At 44.1% G+C, this 16,045-nt stretch overlaps 1 protein-coding gene across 3 annotated transcripts in view; it reads right to left on the bottom strand.

Annotated features, from left to right (window-relative positions):
* Positions 1 to 10,242, bottom strand: part of MIB1 (MIB E3 ubiquitin protein ligase 1) — an 80,417-nt gene extending 70,175 nt beyond the window's left edge. Inside the window, exons 1-2 of one of the 3 annotated variants that reach the window (XM_083825608.1) lie at positions 9,804 to 10,242; positions 963 to 1,134 (exon numbers count right to left, since the gene is read on the bottom strand). In XM_083825608.1, the coding sequence (XP_083681734.1) occupies positions 963 to 1,134; positions 9,804 to 10,032 (401 nt within the window). In that variant the 5' untranslated portion in view covers positions 10,033 to 10,242. The remainder of the gene's footprint in view (positions 1 to 962; positions 1,135 to 9,803) is intronic. The other 2 variants (XM_083825606.1, XM_083825607.1) reach the window with 2 other exon arrangements.
* Positions 10,243 to 16,045: the final 5,803 nt, after the last annotated feature.

Genomic DNA, 16,045 nt, shown 5'->3' on the forward strand with positions numbered 1-16,045 from the left:
CTCCAACCACTCCTCACAACTATAAACGTGCTGATAAAGCACACCATTAAATTACAACTTATTTGTAAACCTTACCTCACCAAGAAGAAAAACAACGTTCTGCCTTACACTGTCACATTCAACTGCATATCACATCTACATAAAAGAGGCTTCCAACGATATAATGAGAGTATTTTGGAGAGTTTTCACACAGATGATACCACAACATGTAGCCATTACATAGTATTTAATGTAGCTGTTGAAGTATTTAGTAACAGGCAAGCATCACTGTTCTCACTCATCCAGTCAATAAATCATGATAGAAAGGGGCTCTGGATTTAGACAAGTCACTTACAGAACATTAGAACAGCTATGTAAGAACAAACTAAAAGCCCCTTTTTTTTCCCACAGTTCTTCTCCAGGAGACCCAAGTAACAGATGCTCAAGAAAATAACATTAAAAACAAGGGTAGAATGACCCTTCACAGCATCTCTTCTCTGCTTTCGGTAATGAACAGTGAGTTCAATTTGGTGGTTTTGTCTCCAGACCCCTATGTTCTTCACAGTCCACAATGAGGAAATTACTCTTTGATCTGTCTACACCATTTTTGAACCTAATTCAACTTTGACATTCAGGAATTTGCTGACAAATAATGTTGTGATTATACATTGTGTAAAGCTATTTGCCTTCGTTTTAAACCTGCTATATAACAACACAAGAATTAGGAAGCATGCAATGAGGTTAAAAGATCCTGAATAATCAAATCCTAACTTCTCTATCTGCTCCATTCTTTCTAGTTTTTCTTGTTTTCCAAACTCAAAAGATCTGTCCTATCTAAAATCCCTCACAAAGAGGCAGAACCAGTAACTGAGTTTATATCTCAAGACAATACCTTACCCAATCCAAGTTTCAATAACCAAACCTGCAGAAGTTAACCACAATGAAATGTACCCTACTTAGCTTCATGGGGAAAAGAAAATTACCTTTCACTTCCCGGTGTGGTAATTCTGTAGAAACGATGCCTCAAGTGATGTTTGTCCCCATGATAACAAACTGTGCACAAGTCATAATTTGTGCATTCTGCACATTTCCATCGGATGCCAATGATAGGTTGCTGTCGACAAGTATCACACATAGTCCCATCATGCTTGATACCTGTTAAAAGCAAGAAAAATAAAAAAAGACCAACAACATTGGTACCTTGTTACACAGATTCCTGTTGTGCATGATTATAATCTGAAGCCATACACTAGAAAGTGACCAATAAAGAAAGCCTAAAAGCGACACAATATCAGTCCATATGAATTAGTGAAAAAAAATCACTGACTTTGCATGAAATATTCTATCTTCTTTTCCTCTTCTCTCAAATTTTGAGCTATGCTTGGGTTTTTTTCCATCTATACAAGTACTCAGAGATCATCTTAAGAGAAAGAAAATGAGGACTCATTTAACTGCAAGTTAAAGGGTCAGAAATGCATATACAGAAATATATAGGAAATCTGGAATTTTATTTCTGGATTAAGACTATCCTTAAGTCACTACCTTGCACAACAAAGACTGCTGAGTTCAATAGTGCACGACAGTTTGAGAATCACTGGCTTATTTTACTTCGTACAGTGGAAAAGCTAAGAGGTCATCTCTACGCTTTTGCCTGTAAGACAAAAATCAAGCTCTCTTAGATAGGTGTCATTAGATTCATGGAAATCTGTTACCATTTTTTTTTTCCAAAAAGAATCTGCCAAAGGCACACCAGATATAAGGCACTGGCATGTGTCCTTCCCATCCTCCCACAAAAGCCAGGTTCTCAGGTTTGTAACTCTTGCAGAATTGCCAAGCTCCAGCAGACTGAAAGTGATCAGCCACAGACGCTTTCAGTCCATGCATTCTGAATACAATGAAAAGCCATGAGTTTAAAAAAAAGAATAAAAATCAAATTCTGCTCCTTTGGAAAAATCTGAGCAATAGAAGGGACAAGCACTGGTATGCGGTACCTAGCACAAGACAAAACTGAGCACTAAAGGTTTGGAGTAATATGCCATTATCCCAATTACTCACCCATAAAAAAAAAAAGGGATTTCTCTGAAATTAATGAGTAAAGAAAGTGGTTTTTATCCTCTCCAGGAGGGATGCTTTTGGAAATGACGGCCAGATTCACTACAAACCTATTAGTCATTTGTGCCCAACAGCTGAGCCATCGGCACTGAAGAAAAATCAACAGCTGGAGAGGCAAAACTGAAGGAAATGCCTTCTCGGCTGACTATTTCACAGACTCATGCGATGTCTGAGGCTAGAAGTAACCTCTGGAGATCGTCTAGTCCAACCTCCACTGCTCAAAGCAGGGTAATCAGATCCGCTGGCCGAGGACCATGCCTACTCAGGTTTCGAGCATCTCCAAGAACAACCTGTGCTAGCATGTGATCATCCCGGTAGCAAACGTGTTTCTTCTCATGCTTCAGTGGAAATTGGTGCATTTCAGTTTGTGCCCAATGCCTCTTGCCCCATCGCTTTACACCACTGAGAATGAGTGACCCCGATTTCTTTATGACCTCCGTCAGGTATTCACGCACGCTGACAGAACCCCCCTAAGACCCCTCTTCTCCAGGCTAACAACCACCAGATCCCCATGCCTCTCCTCATCTCTGATGCCTCAAGATCACTTCAAACACCACTGTGGCCCTTCCCATGACCCAGTCGGTGTGCCCACGTCCCTGTGGTGCTGGGGAGCCCAGAACCAGACCCAGCTCTCCAGGGGTGCCCTGAGCAACTCCCTCAGCCCGCCGGTAGCACTTGGCCTAACAGAGCCAGGTCGCTGTCGGCCTTCATTGCCAACACGGTGTGCTGCCGGCTCCTGGTCACTTTGCTGTCCACCAGGACCCTCAGGGGTCCTGCAAAGCTGCTTTCCAACCAGTACTGGTGCAGGGATTATTCCTCCCCAGGTGCAGGATCAGGCATCTCCCTTCACTGGATTCCATGAAACTCCTACCAGCCCGTTTCTCCAGCCTGGCCAGGCCCCTCCAAACGACAGCACAATCATCTGGTGTATCTCGTGCACTGTTTCTCCTAACCAAGAGGGCTTCTCACTCCATCCTCTTTCAGCCTCGATTATAAAGGGCCTCATGATTACAGACTTTCCTGACGCACGACCATTGGAATAAAAGAGTAGGGCTGGAAAAGGCAACACATTTGGAGCAAAAGCTGCACAGAGCACCACAGAGATCTGAGCAGTATTTCAGGGTGGCTGAAGATAGCCTTCAGTGACAACAAAAACCCTGAAACTGCTGACGTTACGCTAAACGATAGCTGTAATTGCTGGAGCAGTTCATGACTGAGGCAGGATCTGTTCCTTGACCACAAATTCTGTGGTGAAATTTTGGAAGTCTGACACAGTTCCTATAACCCGTGATGTTACTTGCTGACTCCAGCTGCCAGACGACACACTTCGTACACCATACTCATTCTTTTCAGCTCTCCTTTTATATTTAAAGAATACCTACTGCCTCGTAGCAACATCTGAAAATGTAAATTTTTCTACAAAACAAGAACTTCAAAATCACTCATGCACATTCTCCTTCCCTAACAGCATCCATGACCTCGCTCCCCACATGGAGGAAGCTATCTTTCCTGCTCAGTACGCTGAGACTTTTATGTCTGCTATCTGTTGACAACTGCGGCAGTCAAAAGGATCGTATTTACTATGATCTTGGGATGGCTGCCTCACTGCTATGACTTCTATTGGACCATTACACTATTTTTGGCAGTCTTCAAGAGCAGATGCATTAAAGAGACTCAAACTGGTTACTACTTCGTTGCCCTGATTCAAGAGTCTCGCTAGCTATGATGCCTGGGGTTGTGGGGTTGAGTGATGGCACGTGCTTTTGTTTAAAAAAATGGATTGCTAAGTCAATCAGTATTTCAAATACAGAGCAGTTGTGCATATTTGGAAAAAAATTAACAGTTGCTGAACTTCAGGGAAGACATTTTGCCAAGGATCACATTTATTCTGGATGTAAAAGAACCGAGGAATTGAGTGCCTGCAAGATTCTTAAGTTTGTCCAAGCACCGAGAAGGGAGGCAACAAAGAAGTATAACCAGGAGCCCTGTAACACAGAACTAGACCATCCCACAGTGAACTTGAATAGAAAGTAAACATTTCAAGCCAGTGAGGCAAAAGTTGACTTCCTTAAGAAAGACCAAGAAAAAAAAAATATACGGAGACGTTTGATTCAAATGTCACTTGACGACAGTGCTTGGGACTTAGAAGAGATCAGTGCGTATCTGTATTTGGAGTCTCTGACTGAAAGGGTCACACGTTTAATCTCACAGACCCCTAGAAAGCACCCGGACAGGTTCAGCCTTTCTTCCCCCTTTCCCTGATACTGATACATCTGACCACTGCATTAGCGATCCGGAGAGAGAGAAGCAGGTTGGAAGGCCTCTGGTGACAGTGAACTAAGCTGTAGTTTTAAACTTCATCCACTAAAAAATAAATTGAAACACTGTGCTACTACTAAGCCATAAAATGTGATAGCTAAACTCTTACTCGTATCTCTAATACAAACAAAATGCACTACTTAAATCAATAATATATTTTAAAGAAAGTTGAAAGACTAATTGAACTTGAACCATGCAGCAAAGAGGTACGTGAGCCTGGTGGGCTGACCTTGGCCGGCTGCCATACACCCACAGGGACGCTCTCTCACTCCCCCTCTCCAGCAGGTCAGGGAAAGAAAGCAAGGTGAAAAAGCTCACGGGTGGAGACATCGGCAGGGAGGTCGCCAACCAACCACCAGAAAACAGACTCGACCTGTCCATCAAACGTGACGATGAAACATAATCAGTTTGCCAAAACTTAGGAGCTGACGCTGGCACTACACACATTTCGGGGGAGGGAAGGAGAGAGGCACTCCTTCAGACTCGCTCTGGTCTAGCCCAATGGACTGAATGCTCAACCAGCACTAGGATCACAACTTTCAGTCCAATTTCATCAAAAAATAAACCTGTTTGCATGCTCTACAACTTCCCTGGCAGATGAAACAAAGCACAGCTCAGCAGGAACAACCAGCAGGCTGGATCACGCGTAGGCTCTGAAGCTGAGCCGGAATTCTGGCCTAAATGCAAGCTGGATCCATCACGGACTGCTTCTGCTCCTCAAAGAAAGGCTGTGAAACACAAACTTTGCAAAGCTTACATTCAGAAAGAATGCTTTAATTAAATCACTGAAATATGTTAAAGCACCATAAAGACTTCAGGATCCAAACGCCAGCTCTACAGCTGGTCAGCTACAAACTAGAAGAGAATTTTAGCTCTGTAAAATGAGATAATGCAAAAATCAAACCTCCAAATATTCTTCCCAGTTTAAGAGCAAAATATTTCAAAACAAATGTTTCCTATCATCCTTCATAGTGCACCAAAAAAAAAAAAAGAACTAAGTACAAGAAGGGCACTTTCACCATGCCTACCTACTTTTAAACACCTGGCATTTCCTAACGTCCCTCCGATGTTAGTACACCATAAAATCCAGTATTCCTTATCTCAGCTTGGCAACAACATTTTCACTATTTGCATTTCAAATCAGTTTCCTGCCTTTGTGTCTCTGCCACAGTCGTCTTCTTTGGATTACCTAGGCCACAATTCCTGTCACCACTTCTTAATATAGCAATTTTACAGCCTTTATATACACGTGCTTTTAAAACCCATGGTTGCTCTTAAAGCCATAAAATGTAACAGAAGCTTTGTTGTTCAGCTTGCTCCTTGAATTTCTTAGGAATCTCTCCTTTGCACCAAAGACATTTTCAAAGGTGGCAATACACAACTATCCACCCAAAGAACATTTTAACATCCCCATACCACTCACTGTTATGCACAGAAGTCAGTGGTGATTTAGTTTTCAAAACCAACAAAACCCAATGGACTCATCATTCCCTACAGAATTCAAGCCCAAATCCTTTCATATAATGGCATTGCTACCATCAGGCAAGAGATGCCATGAACTCCTTATAAAATTAATTAATTTACACCCCAATTTACAAAGCTGTAGGAGTGCTTTGTTCTTCCCATCCTTCCACCCCAGATAATTTTGACACCGTGGCGAGACTTGGGGCAAACTGAAAACAAAGGATTCTTAGACATCAGCCAAATTCAGCCAAGCTGTGTGAAAACCCCAATCAGTGTCCCCACCAACACAACTCATCTGTTAATGTTTGGCAGCAGCTCACTGGCCAATCCCCACATGCAGGCGATGCCAGACTTGCCATAGCGTGCGCCCCACACCACAAGATGGGCACGGAGGGAGAGGGTTATTGTGCGGGACACGTGGGGGAAGGGCAGGAAGAACAAAGGACACGTTCATATCAAACAGGCTTCACACGTTCCCCTGCCCAAACTATTGGATTTTTAGCTGTGAGGGGTTCTGTAAGTATTAACCAACAGCCACCAAGCAGAACCTTTACCAAGACCCAATTTAAGTGCCCCTATTTACACGATGTGTTAAAAGACCAAATATATATTATTATATTATAAATAAATTATCCAAGGTGCTATACTCTTTAAAATGTTCTGACGTTTATGATTTCATGATGATTTGTGTAACTCTTGAGGTTACAGCAGAACAGAAGCACAGAAATACAAGCACAGAAAGCCACTGAGACCTTCAGCAGGTAACACGTACATTTTTAACCCTGGCAGAGTAGAGCACACACAGTTTCCCAAGCTGCAGCACACTTGCCCGCAGGATAATTTCACGACAGTATTTCATTTCCTGACCCCAGCTCCTCCACCACCTCCCCTTATTCAAGCACAAGTGGGTAAATATTTTACGCAGGAAAATGACATTGCTACTTTGAACCAAACACATGAAAGAGGAAACGGATGCCAGACAAGTTTTTGCCTCAGCTTTGCAGAAGACAAATCCTCACAAAGAGAGCAAGCGCAAAGTTTCTGTAATGATCATGAGCAGTAAGTGAACGTGGTTGGAGGTGCTCTTTGCAAACCTGCTGCTGTACAGCCTTCCTTCCTAAATACACAGCTCGCTCCTACACACTTAATCCTTCCAATTTGAGACAGAGATATAGTTTCTGTTCAACAACTCCGAAAAATAATCCTTTTCTTCTTCCACAACACTATCAGGAAGTGGGGGCTCTCAAGACTCCCCCGGATCTCTCTTCAGATCCTGGCAACAGGCTTCCTTACAAAAACACCAGGATTTATTATGCAAGTAACAGAATAACCACACTGCACTGCATCCCACCATTTACTCCATTTAGGAGCCCACCGTGCAAGTTCTAACTGAGATTTCCTTTCTTTTCAGATTCTTAGAGCAACTGAGAGGAATTAAATAACTGTCCTGCTAAGGAAATGCTGGGCAACATATATATGATCACCAATACTAATACAACTCACTGAAAACCAAAACCAAACCTCCAACCAGCAACCGTTCGTTACCCAGATGAACACACCCGGAGGAAACAGCCAACAGATACTTCACATAAACCACCGATGAGATTTTATTTTAACGAAAGCAGTCCTAAAGTGTTTGCCCTAACGCTACTTGAGTTTCATAAGAAGTTAACATAGTCTTGCAATATAGCTAATAGCCTGGTAATAAAAACCATTAGAAAGCAACAACAGTAGGACATCACTGAGTCTGGGAACCATTGTTCTGGCACCAAACCAAACACACGCATATACACACATACGTGTATGAAAATTCAGGGTGCTTTTAGTTTTTTTTTTTTATTAAAGCGAGCTTCATCCATTACGTCTGCAAGACACTGGGTTCCTGATGCATCATCCTGACTGCACGTGCCTCAAACTCACCAAAGCAGCAACTCTGGCTGCAAGGACTGCTTTTAAGAGCCTGTAATCAAGCCTGGTTTTGAATACCTAATAAGAAGAATTCCCAACAATAAACAATTTATTTTGCCTTCTCCTGATGTATTTTTTTTCCCCTCAGCATAAACTTGAAATCATGTTATGACTCTAAAGCAGGGCCGACTTTTTTTCCTAGTGTTAAACTGTAAGAGCCAGGTTTGATTTAACACCATGCAAACCGAGAACATGTCATATTTTATAACATTTCCTTGCTCAACAGCATCATGAGCAATGCTACAATTATAAACTCCTGCCACCCACTTTTCCTGTTATTACTTGGATCAAAACAATCCAAATGACCCTAGAAATACTTTCAAATGATCATCCAAAGTCAGAGTCCCTTAAACTAAACAAGTGATAGCCACTATTGTGGAGAAAAGTAAATACTAAAAGGCTGAAAACTACATAAGGGAAGTGGTTTGCCCAAGAATACAAAGTGAATCCAGTGGTAAAACCAAGATTTCAGTCCAAATGGACAGCATCATAACCCCTTGCATTATCTACTAGGCTACAGTGCTTCCTTACCGCTTTTTGTTACTAGTACTTTATAGATTTTTACTCTTCTGCTCTCAAGGGAACTGTGACCTGAAAAGCAACTCCCTCTAGCAAAAAGCAAGCCCGGGTAGCTCCATGCAGTTCTGCAAGGATGATCCACCCTCTGGCCAAAAACCTGGAGAAATACCAGTTGTGAAGCCTGAAAACAGCAACATTTATGAGTTACCCCCAAAGCAATATACGTAGTGCTACCCAAAACAGAAGTTAAAATTCTAACGCTAAAGTATAAACACAACCAAAAAACAGAAGAAATAAAAGAAGCAAAAAAATCAAGGTGTAAAAATAAGTGTTAAGCATACATTGCCAGATGCAGCTAACTATACCATCAGCTTGCAAGCCAGTGAAGCAGAGCTGGAATAATGAGCACGCAAGGCTCATATTCAACATTTATGCATTTAAGCAGAAGTAGTCCCACTGGTTTCTACAAGAAATCAAATGCAGGGAAAGTTTCAAAGCGTGAACACCTGCAAGACACGGATCCACAACCTGAAAGGCTACTCTTCGCTTCCCATCCAAAAATCCATCCCCAAAAGCTTTTCAGCTCAAGTTTTAACAGCATCTGCATTTCCGAAACAACAGCAAAACCAACCAGGAAGCCAGGGGAGAGGAAGGCACCCAGCCACAGAAAAATGAAATCCATCTCAAAGGATCACCATTAAAATCAACATGTGTTTTTTTTTTCTTAGCAACATTTTTGCAATTAATTAGAATTAATCCCATGATCCCTGTCTCTTCAGAAGTCTGTTAGCTCCCATTCATCGCTATAATCTTCTAAGCTGTAACACAACACGCAGCTGGCTCAAAGATGGTCTCTCCTCTCCGTAGTATTTTAAATGAACGACATGTTATAAAAGCAGAACATCCAGGCACCCCAACACATCCGACCAAGCACCTTGCTACTGAGGAAACCCTGCTGGGCCTGATACCACCTGAGCATATTTCTGGGGGAACAAAATGACGTTATTTTTGAGTTTTCGCTGTGAGAACAGGTGCGAAGAGGGACGTTTCCCTGCGGTGTTTGCCACGCTACCACTGCCGCATAACGCCAGTGCGGATCCCAGCCCATTGTCCAACCTGGCGGTGTTCAAAACATAAATACCGAGCAGCCGAGGCGTTGCAGGAGGGAACGAGGGCTTTATTCCTTTCTTCCCCAGTACCTTTGCTATCCCGCAGCAGCTCTGGCAACGCGGCAGAAAGGCAACAGGCCGACAGCGAGACAAAACGATATTTCAACCCCTTGTTTAAGGCAACCCCTAGCAAAGAGGCGCGACGGCTCCAAAGGGATTTCCCGTCACCCTTTTACCAACCGGCTCTAAAACACAAACTCAAGAAGGGGAAGGGGGAGAGGGAGCCCCGAAACGGCCCGGGACACCCGGACGGACGCGCAGGGAGCCGCTCACCGGTGGGCGCGCTGTCCAGGATGCGGAGGTCGTACGCCCCGGAGCAGCGGTAGTTGGCGGCGGTGCCGTTGTCCCACACCACCACCACCTCCTCGGGGCTCTCGAAGCTGCGCACGGTGCCCACGTGGCCCTCGCCGCCGTCCTGCTTCCCCCACTTCCAGTCGGGGCCCCGCACCACCCGGGCGCCGACGCCCTCCACCATCACGCGGTTGTTCCGCGAGCTGCTCATCCCGGCGGCGGGGCGGCCGCAGGAGGAGGCGGGGGGGGGGGGGGGCGGACCCCTCCGGGCTACCTGCGGGGGACCTCCGCTCTCCTCCCCGCTACCCCGCTACGGGCCGGCCGCCGCCCGCCGCTGCATCCGGGCACTGCCACCGCCCCGGCCCCGCCGAGCCCGGCGGCGGCCGCCAGCCCCCGGCCCCGCCCCGCCGCCCCGCACATGCGCCGCCGCCCGCTCCGTCTCCGCGCAGCCGTGGCGCCGCCTGCGGGGCCCTGAGGGGAGGCGGGCGCGGAATGGCCGCCGCCGCCGGCCCGGCTGGCGCTGAGGTGGTTTGGGAGGCGGCCCTGCTGGAGCCGGGGTTCCCAAACGTCCCTCCTCCTCCTCCTCCTCCTCCTCCTCCTCCTCCTCGTGTTACCTCTCCTCTCGCCTCAGCGATTCACTGAGGAATTTGTATCAGGCCCCAGCGCCTCTAGTTTAAGGAAATTTGGTCGGGGAGCTGCACCCTGTCCACCCCTCGCACCACCTCCAGGTGTCCCTCCGGTAAGACAGGCGTGCTCAGGCTCTTCATAAACTGCCCTCTTCCAAATTCGCCTTCACGATAGTTAACCCCACAAGCACGTTCACGACAATCGAGAATTTCCACAAGCACTTTCACCAGAATTAACCCCATACGCACTTTCACCAGAATTTCCATTAACTCCACACACCTTGTGTAATCCCACACAGAATGTGATCCTTCACTTAAAACATGGTCCTCCAACTGCTCTCTCCCTCTCTAACCATATTCTGTGCCAATTTTTTTCAAGCAGCCATCCAAAAGGACGGACAAGTCTAAACCAGACAAAGGAATACATTTCTTAGCAGGGAAGTGTCTGCTACGAGGCAGACCGGCTGCCCTTGTATCCTGGATGTTTTTACAGTTTTTGTGCTTCCTTCCACCTTTGTGGTTATTAATATGGCCAGAAAAGTCTGTGAGATCATTTCCTGACTTCTTTTGTGGAGTTTCTCACACAATGTATAGCAGAGCACCATAATACAGACAAGTGACCACCACCGCATTCCTCAAGTAACCCATCCCTTCCGACCCCATACTAAGACTGAAGAATGTTGCCTTAAACATGAAATTGTGTCCTGACAGTAGGCACTCCCAAAGCAGCATCTGATTACTGTTTCTACAGTGGAAACCTCAACACACTAACGGATACCACCCTAGGAAAGCATGCAATTGTCAGGCAGTTTGTTTCTTTTGGCAGATGCTTTTCCCCATACAAAACCTACCTGCAGCTCATACTAGCCTGTTATATTTAGTACACAGAATTGGAATTAAACATATAAAACATGCCAGAATTTCCCAGAAATGCTGGAGGTTTCTTTATCTATCAAAGGCTCTATCTGGGATCTATCTAGGATATCTATAATGTTCCCATCTGCCTCATTCTACTTTCTCAGGCTTTGATAGTTATGGGCAAGTGCAAGGTTCATGCATATCTAAGGATATGTATCTAAGGATATGCATGAAGCCAGAGCGTATTTTCTACTACTCTTTGGTACAGCTGATTAAAAAGGCCTTTTGCAACCACTGCATATATGCCAGGAAAACCAACAAAGTCTGAGATAAGAGTTAGTGACAGCTCTCCTAGACAGAATCTGAAGAGATTAATTTTTCCAAGAGATTCATTTTTCCCTTATTTTTTTTTTCAGGAAGGATATCTCCTGAATTACAGGCCTTAAGAGATAATGCTGCTGCAGTTCAGAAGTAATGCATGTGTGCAGATATTATCCTGGAGATTTTTCTCTTCTGAAAATCCTTCTCCTGACCATTCTTGCTTTATCCCAACAGTCCCTTCCTCTCCTTCTGTCAGGATAAGTGCTCCCCTAACAGCTATTAGAGAGTTATACCTCAAAATACAGAGGCTGTATCTTTTTATTGGTGTGGTAGAAAAAAATTAGAATCATACATTATATTATTTATTATGTGAACCTGCTTGAAGTTTAACCAATTAGTAAGGAAAAAAAAAAGTTTTCAGTTCTTGAACCTTTTATCCAAATTAGCCTTCAAAATAACCATTACATACCAGTTTCAGATGGAGACTTAAAAAGAGACAACAGAAAATAGGGAAGGATAGAGCTTTGGTGAAAGATTTATTTTGAAAGATTTATAGTGATGTTGGACATTAGTGGTCCTATCTACTATTTTTCTGGTATCAGCCACAGGAGCATGTATCAGCATGGAAATTAGAACTAGAGTGATATGCAAAATAAGCTAATTTTGAGTAAGCACCTGAAGGCTGTTTGAGACTCACAGAAAGATGGAGATAGAAGAACCAGAATGTGAGCAGCAAAAGGAAAAAGAGAGCTCTGAGCTTTGAAAAGAAGCTGAAGCAGAGCTAGAAATAAATGACTCAAAGGAAGGGTATAAGTAAGATGGAGATTCCATAGGATGTTGAATCTGATTAACATATTGTGGCAAGAAAAGTGTCAAACACAACATTTTCAGGCGTGTACCAGCACTTTGTTTAGACTGAGAAAGTAGTCACTGTAAGGAAACAGATGATTTAATTTTTCCAACAGAAGAAAAAAAACAAACACCTTGTTGGCTTAGGGCCTTTTGCAGAAAGAGAGGGTTAGCTGTTTGGGTGGTTAGTATTACACAGAGTAAGTGCACGTGGCATTTTCAGTTGTCTCTATCAAGTCTTTGGTCCCAAGACAGGACTGTTCTTTTTTGCTGATGAATGCTGAGAGTTCATCACATCCCCTAATCTTGCATTTGCCCCTCTTACCTTGTTGCACAGAATGTCTATGGCCTTAGAGCCAACACATGTGTTCATACTCAGATAATTTATTAATCCTCAAATTGTGGGGAAAAGCGCTATCTAGAACCTTGCAACTAGAGTTAGCGGAAGCGTTTTTCTCTTTGCTTTTCAGTTTACAATGTAGAAATCATACCAGCTCATAACCCTGCTCAACCCAAGCACCAGCAGAGGCTGGGACTTAGGCTCTTTTCTGCCATCCAGGTTAGAGGAGGAGACCAGCAGGACAGACTGGCAGAGCAGTAACATCTGAAAGTGCTGCAGCAGAAGCAACCAAAGCTCAGCTGCCACAGGCCTTATTTACCAGAACAGTGCTGCTGTAATTAACCACTGCTGCCTGCATGGTGAGGCAGAGCTCACTTTGAATACCTCAGGTAGTCATGGCAGAACAGTTGGATCACAGGCGGGAGGAAGGGAATCCTCTGTGCTTTAGGCACACTCTACTGTAATTACAAAGATTCATTAATATGCATTCAGTGCAGGAATCTCGATGCACAAGAAGACCTACAGAACTAGTTCCCTTCTGGCTACCCAAAATTACATGTAGTGCTGAGTCACACCATTCTCCAGCTGGTGATTGTGGTCTTCCCCACTGTCTCCTGCCATAGCAGAGAAATCCAACAAGGGACCACATGAGAAGAGCTCTGGTTTATGCAGAATTCAACACTGTTCATCAAAGCCATTCCAGAGAGCTGCTTGCCTAAACTCTGCCTGGTTGCCTTGTGGTTCTGCAAAATGTCATGCTCCACCAGGGAATCTTAACATATGTATTTCCATGTACTGAAGACAGACTTCAGTAGAAGTTTTTCTGGACTGTCCTGTTTGATTAAAGCTGAACTTGCAACGTAGGAGCTGGAATATGCAATGCAGAAAGGGGACTATGCCTATTCCAGGAGAGAATGTCAGGTGAAAAGTCTGCTTTACAAGGTTTAGAAGAAAAGAAAAAAATCCAACTTCTTGGAAAGACTACTAACTCATGCAGTTTTGAGGTTTTGTTTACTATCTTGCCATAAATTCTGAGTTCTGAGACATTGTTGAATGGAGGATATATATATATTGCTTCCTAGGAGTTGAAGAAGACCATCACGACTTTGTGGGAAAGGAAGAAAGGGAAAAGGAAAGGCAAAGGGAAAGGGAAAAGGAAAGGCAAAGAGAAAGGGAAAAGGAAAGGCAAAGAGAAAGGAGCATAATCATCCTCCACAGAAACTTCTGGTCTGATAACATGCCACATCTTTTTAAGTGAATAGAAAAAAAAATGTTGTCCAGATCAGCATCATCTAATGTATATATTCTAGAATCTGAAGAACGAGTTACGACCTTCAGGCCACATTTCGTTTGTCTGCAGTTTATTGTAGAAAGAACACCACCGAAAAAAACCACACAACTAATTCCTCAGCCTCTGCTGCCATCACGTGGCCATGTGTCATCTCTCATTAAAGCTGAAATGCCCCTATCCTGTTTACTGTTAGCTCTGCATTTGCTCCGTCTTATTTACCAGATTCATTATCCATAATGCAGTCCAATTTCTTCCGCAATTTTCAGAAATGGAATAAGTAATTGGCATTGGATTTTTTCCTAGTTTCAGCAGATTAAAATATTTTTAATGGCAGATAAGTGAGCAAGCTGTTACACAACACAGCAAAGAGTTTTGGTGGGGTTCAGGTTTTTAGTGTGCTGCTGGCATCTCCTATGAAAGTGTTAATTACAGCACATGTATTAACTGACAATGTCAATGCCACTGTTTCTTTCCCTAAAGAGTTCTATCTGCTATTTCTCTTCTAGGAAAAACAGCTGAACAGAGAACAGATTATAAATAAATCACTTTATTCTCCCGCTGTGAAAATAAACTAATCCCTTGGAGATCTGCTAGAGAATGAAATGTCCCTGAATCTGGCTAAAATCCTCACCATGCTGAGAAAAAAATAAATAAATTAAAAAAAAATACTACTCATCATTTTAGATTAAAGAAGAGTATCTTTCTCTGAAAGGACCATCACGGAATCCTCTCCCTTGTTTAAGACTTCAGGTTTTACTAGTGTGGACTATTTTGAGTGGAGAGAAAACAATATACCTGAAAAGGGCATACAGACTACAATGCCATGTGCTTCTATTTACACATCTACACAAATTCTCCTACTCCGGTGTACCTTGGAGGATGTATACCTAGCTGACAATTCCAAATGTTTAGCCCCCAGTTGCAGACCACCCAGCTGGAAAGCAGCTCTGCAGAAAAGAACCTGGGGGTCCTGGTGAACACCAAAGTCAAACATGAGCCAGCAGTGTGACTGTGCAGCAAAGAAGGCCTGGTAACCTGGGCTGCGTTAGGCAGAGCATTGCCAGCGGGAGGGAGGTGGTGATCCTTCCCCTCTGCTCAGCACTGGTGAGGCCACCCCTGGAGCTCTGGGTCCAGTGCTGGGCTCCCCAGTACAGGAGATGCATGGACATACGGGAGAGAAGTCAGCAAAGGGCCACCAAGATGATGAAGGGGCATCTCTCCTCTGAGGAGAGGCTGAGAGAGCTGGAGAAGAGGGGGCTCAGGGGGATCTTATCAATGTGTATAAATAGCTGAAGGGAAGGAGCAAAGAGGTCAGAGCCAGGCTCTGTTCAGTGGTGCCCAGTGCCAGGACAGGAGGCAAACAGCACAAACTGGACCACAGGAGGCTTCCTCTGAACGCCAGGCAGCACTTCTGTGCTGGGTGGGTGACTGAGCACTGGCACTGGTTGCCCAAAGAGGCTGTGGAGTCTCCTCCTTCGAGATCTTCAGAAGCTGCCTACACAGGGTCCTGGGCACCCTGCTCTGGGTGGCCCTGCTGGAGCAGGGGGTTGGCCCAGATGACCTCCACAGGTCCCTTCCCACCTCAGCCACTCTGTGATATTGCTGTTTTATTCATAGATAATTTGTAATATTGATGATGCATGGGAAGGAGGGATTAATTTCTTTGTTGTATTACATTTCCTGATTTTAAAGATTATATCAGTAAATGACTTGAAATTCTCAGATATAGTCAGAACTAGCCAGGTCCTATATTTAGACTGATAGGAAAATAAACTGCCTTCACAGGTTATCAAGTTATTTTAAGAATGTTCCTAATTTATGTGCTTGACAGTTTTGTTTAAGACCAATAGAACTAATCAAGTGCTTAGTCAAACATACAGTACAGGTCCTTTTGTTATGAAGGCACTCAATATGTACTACATAATGCCTGACAAAATGA

Source organism: Anser anser, assembly GCF_964211835.1.
Source record: "Anser anser genome assembly, chromosome: 2".
Classification (NCBI taxonomy): Eukaryota; Metazoa; Chordata; class Aves; order Anseriformes; family Anatidae; genus Anser; species Anser anser.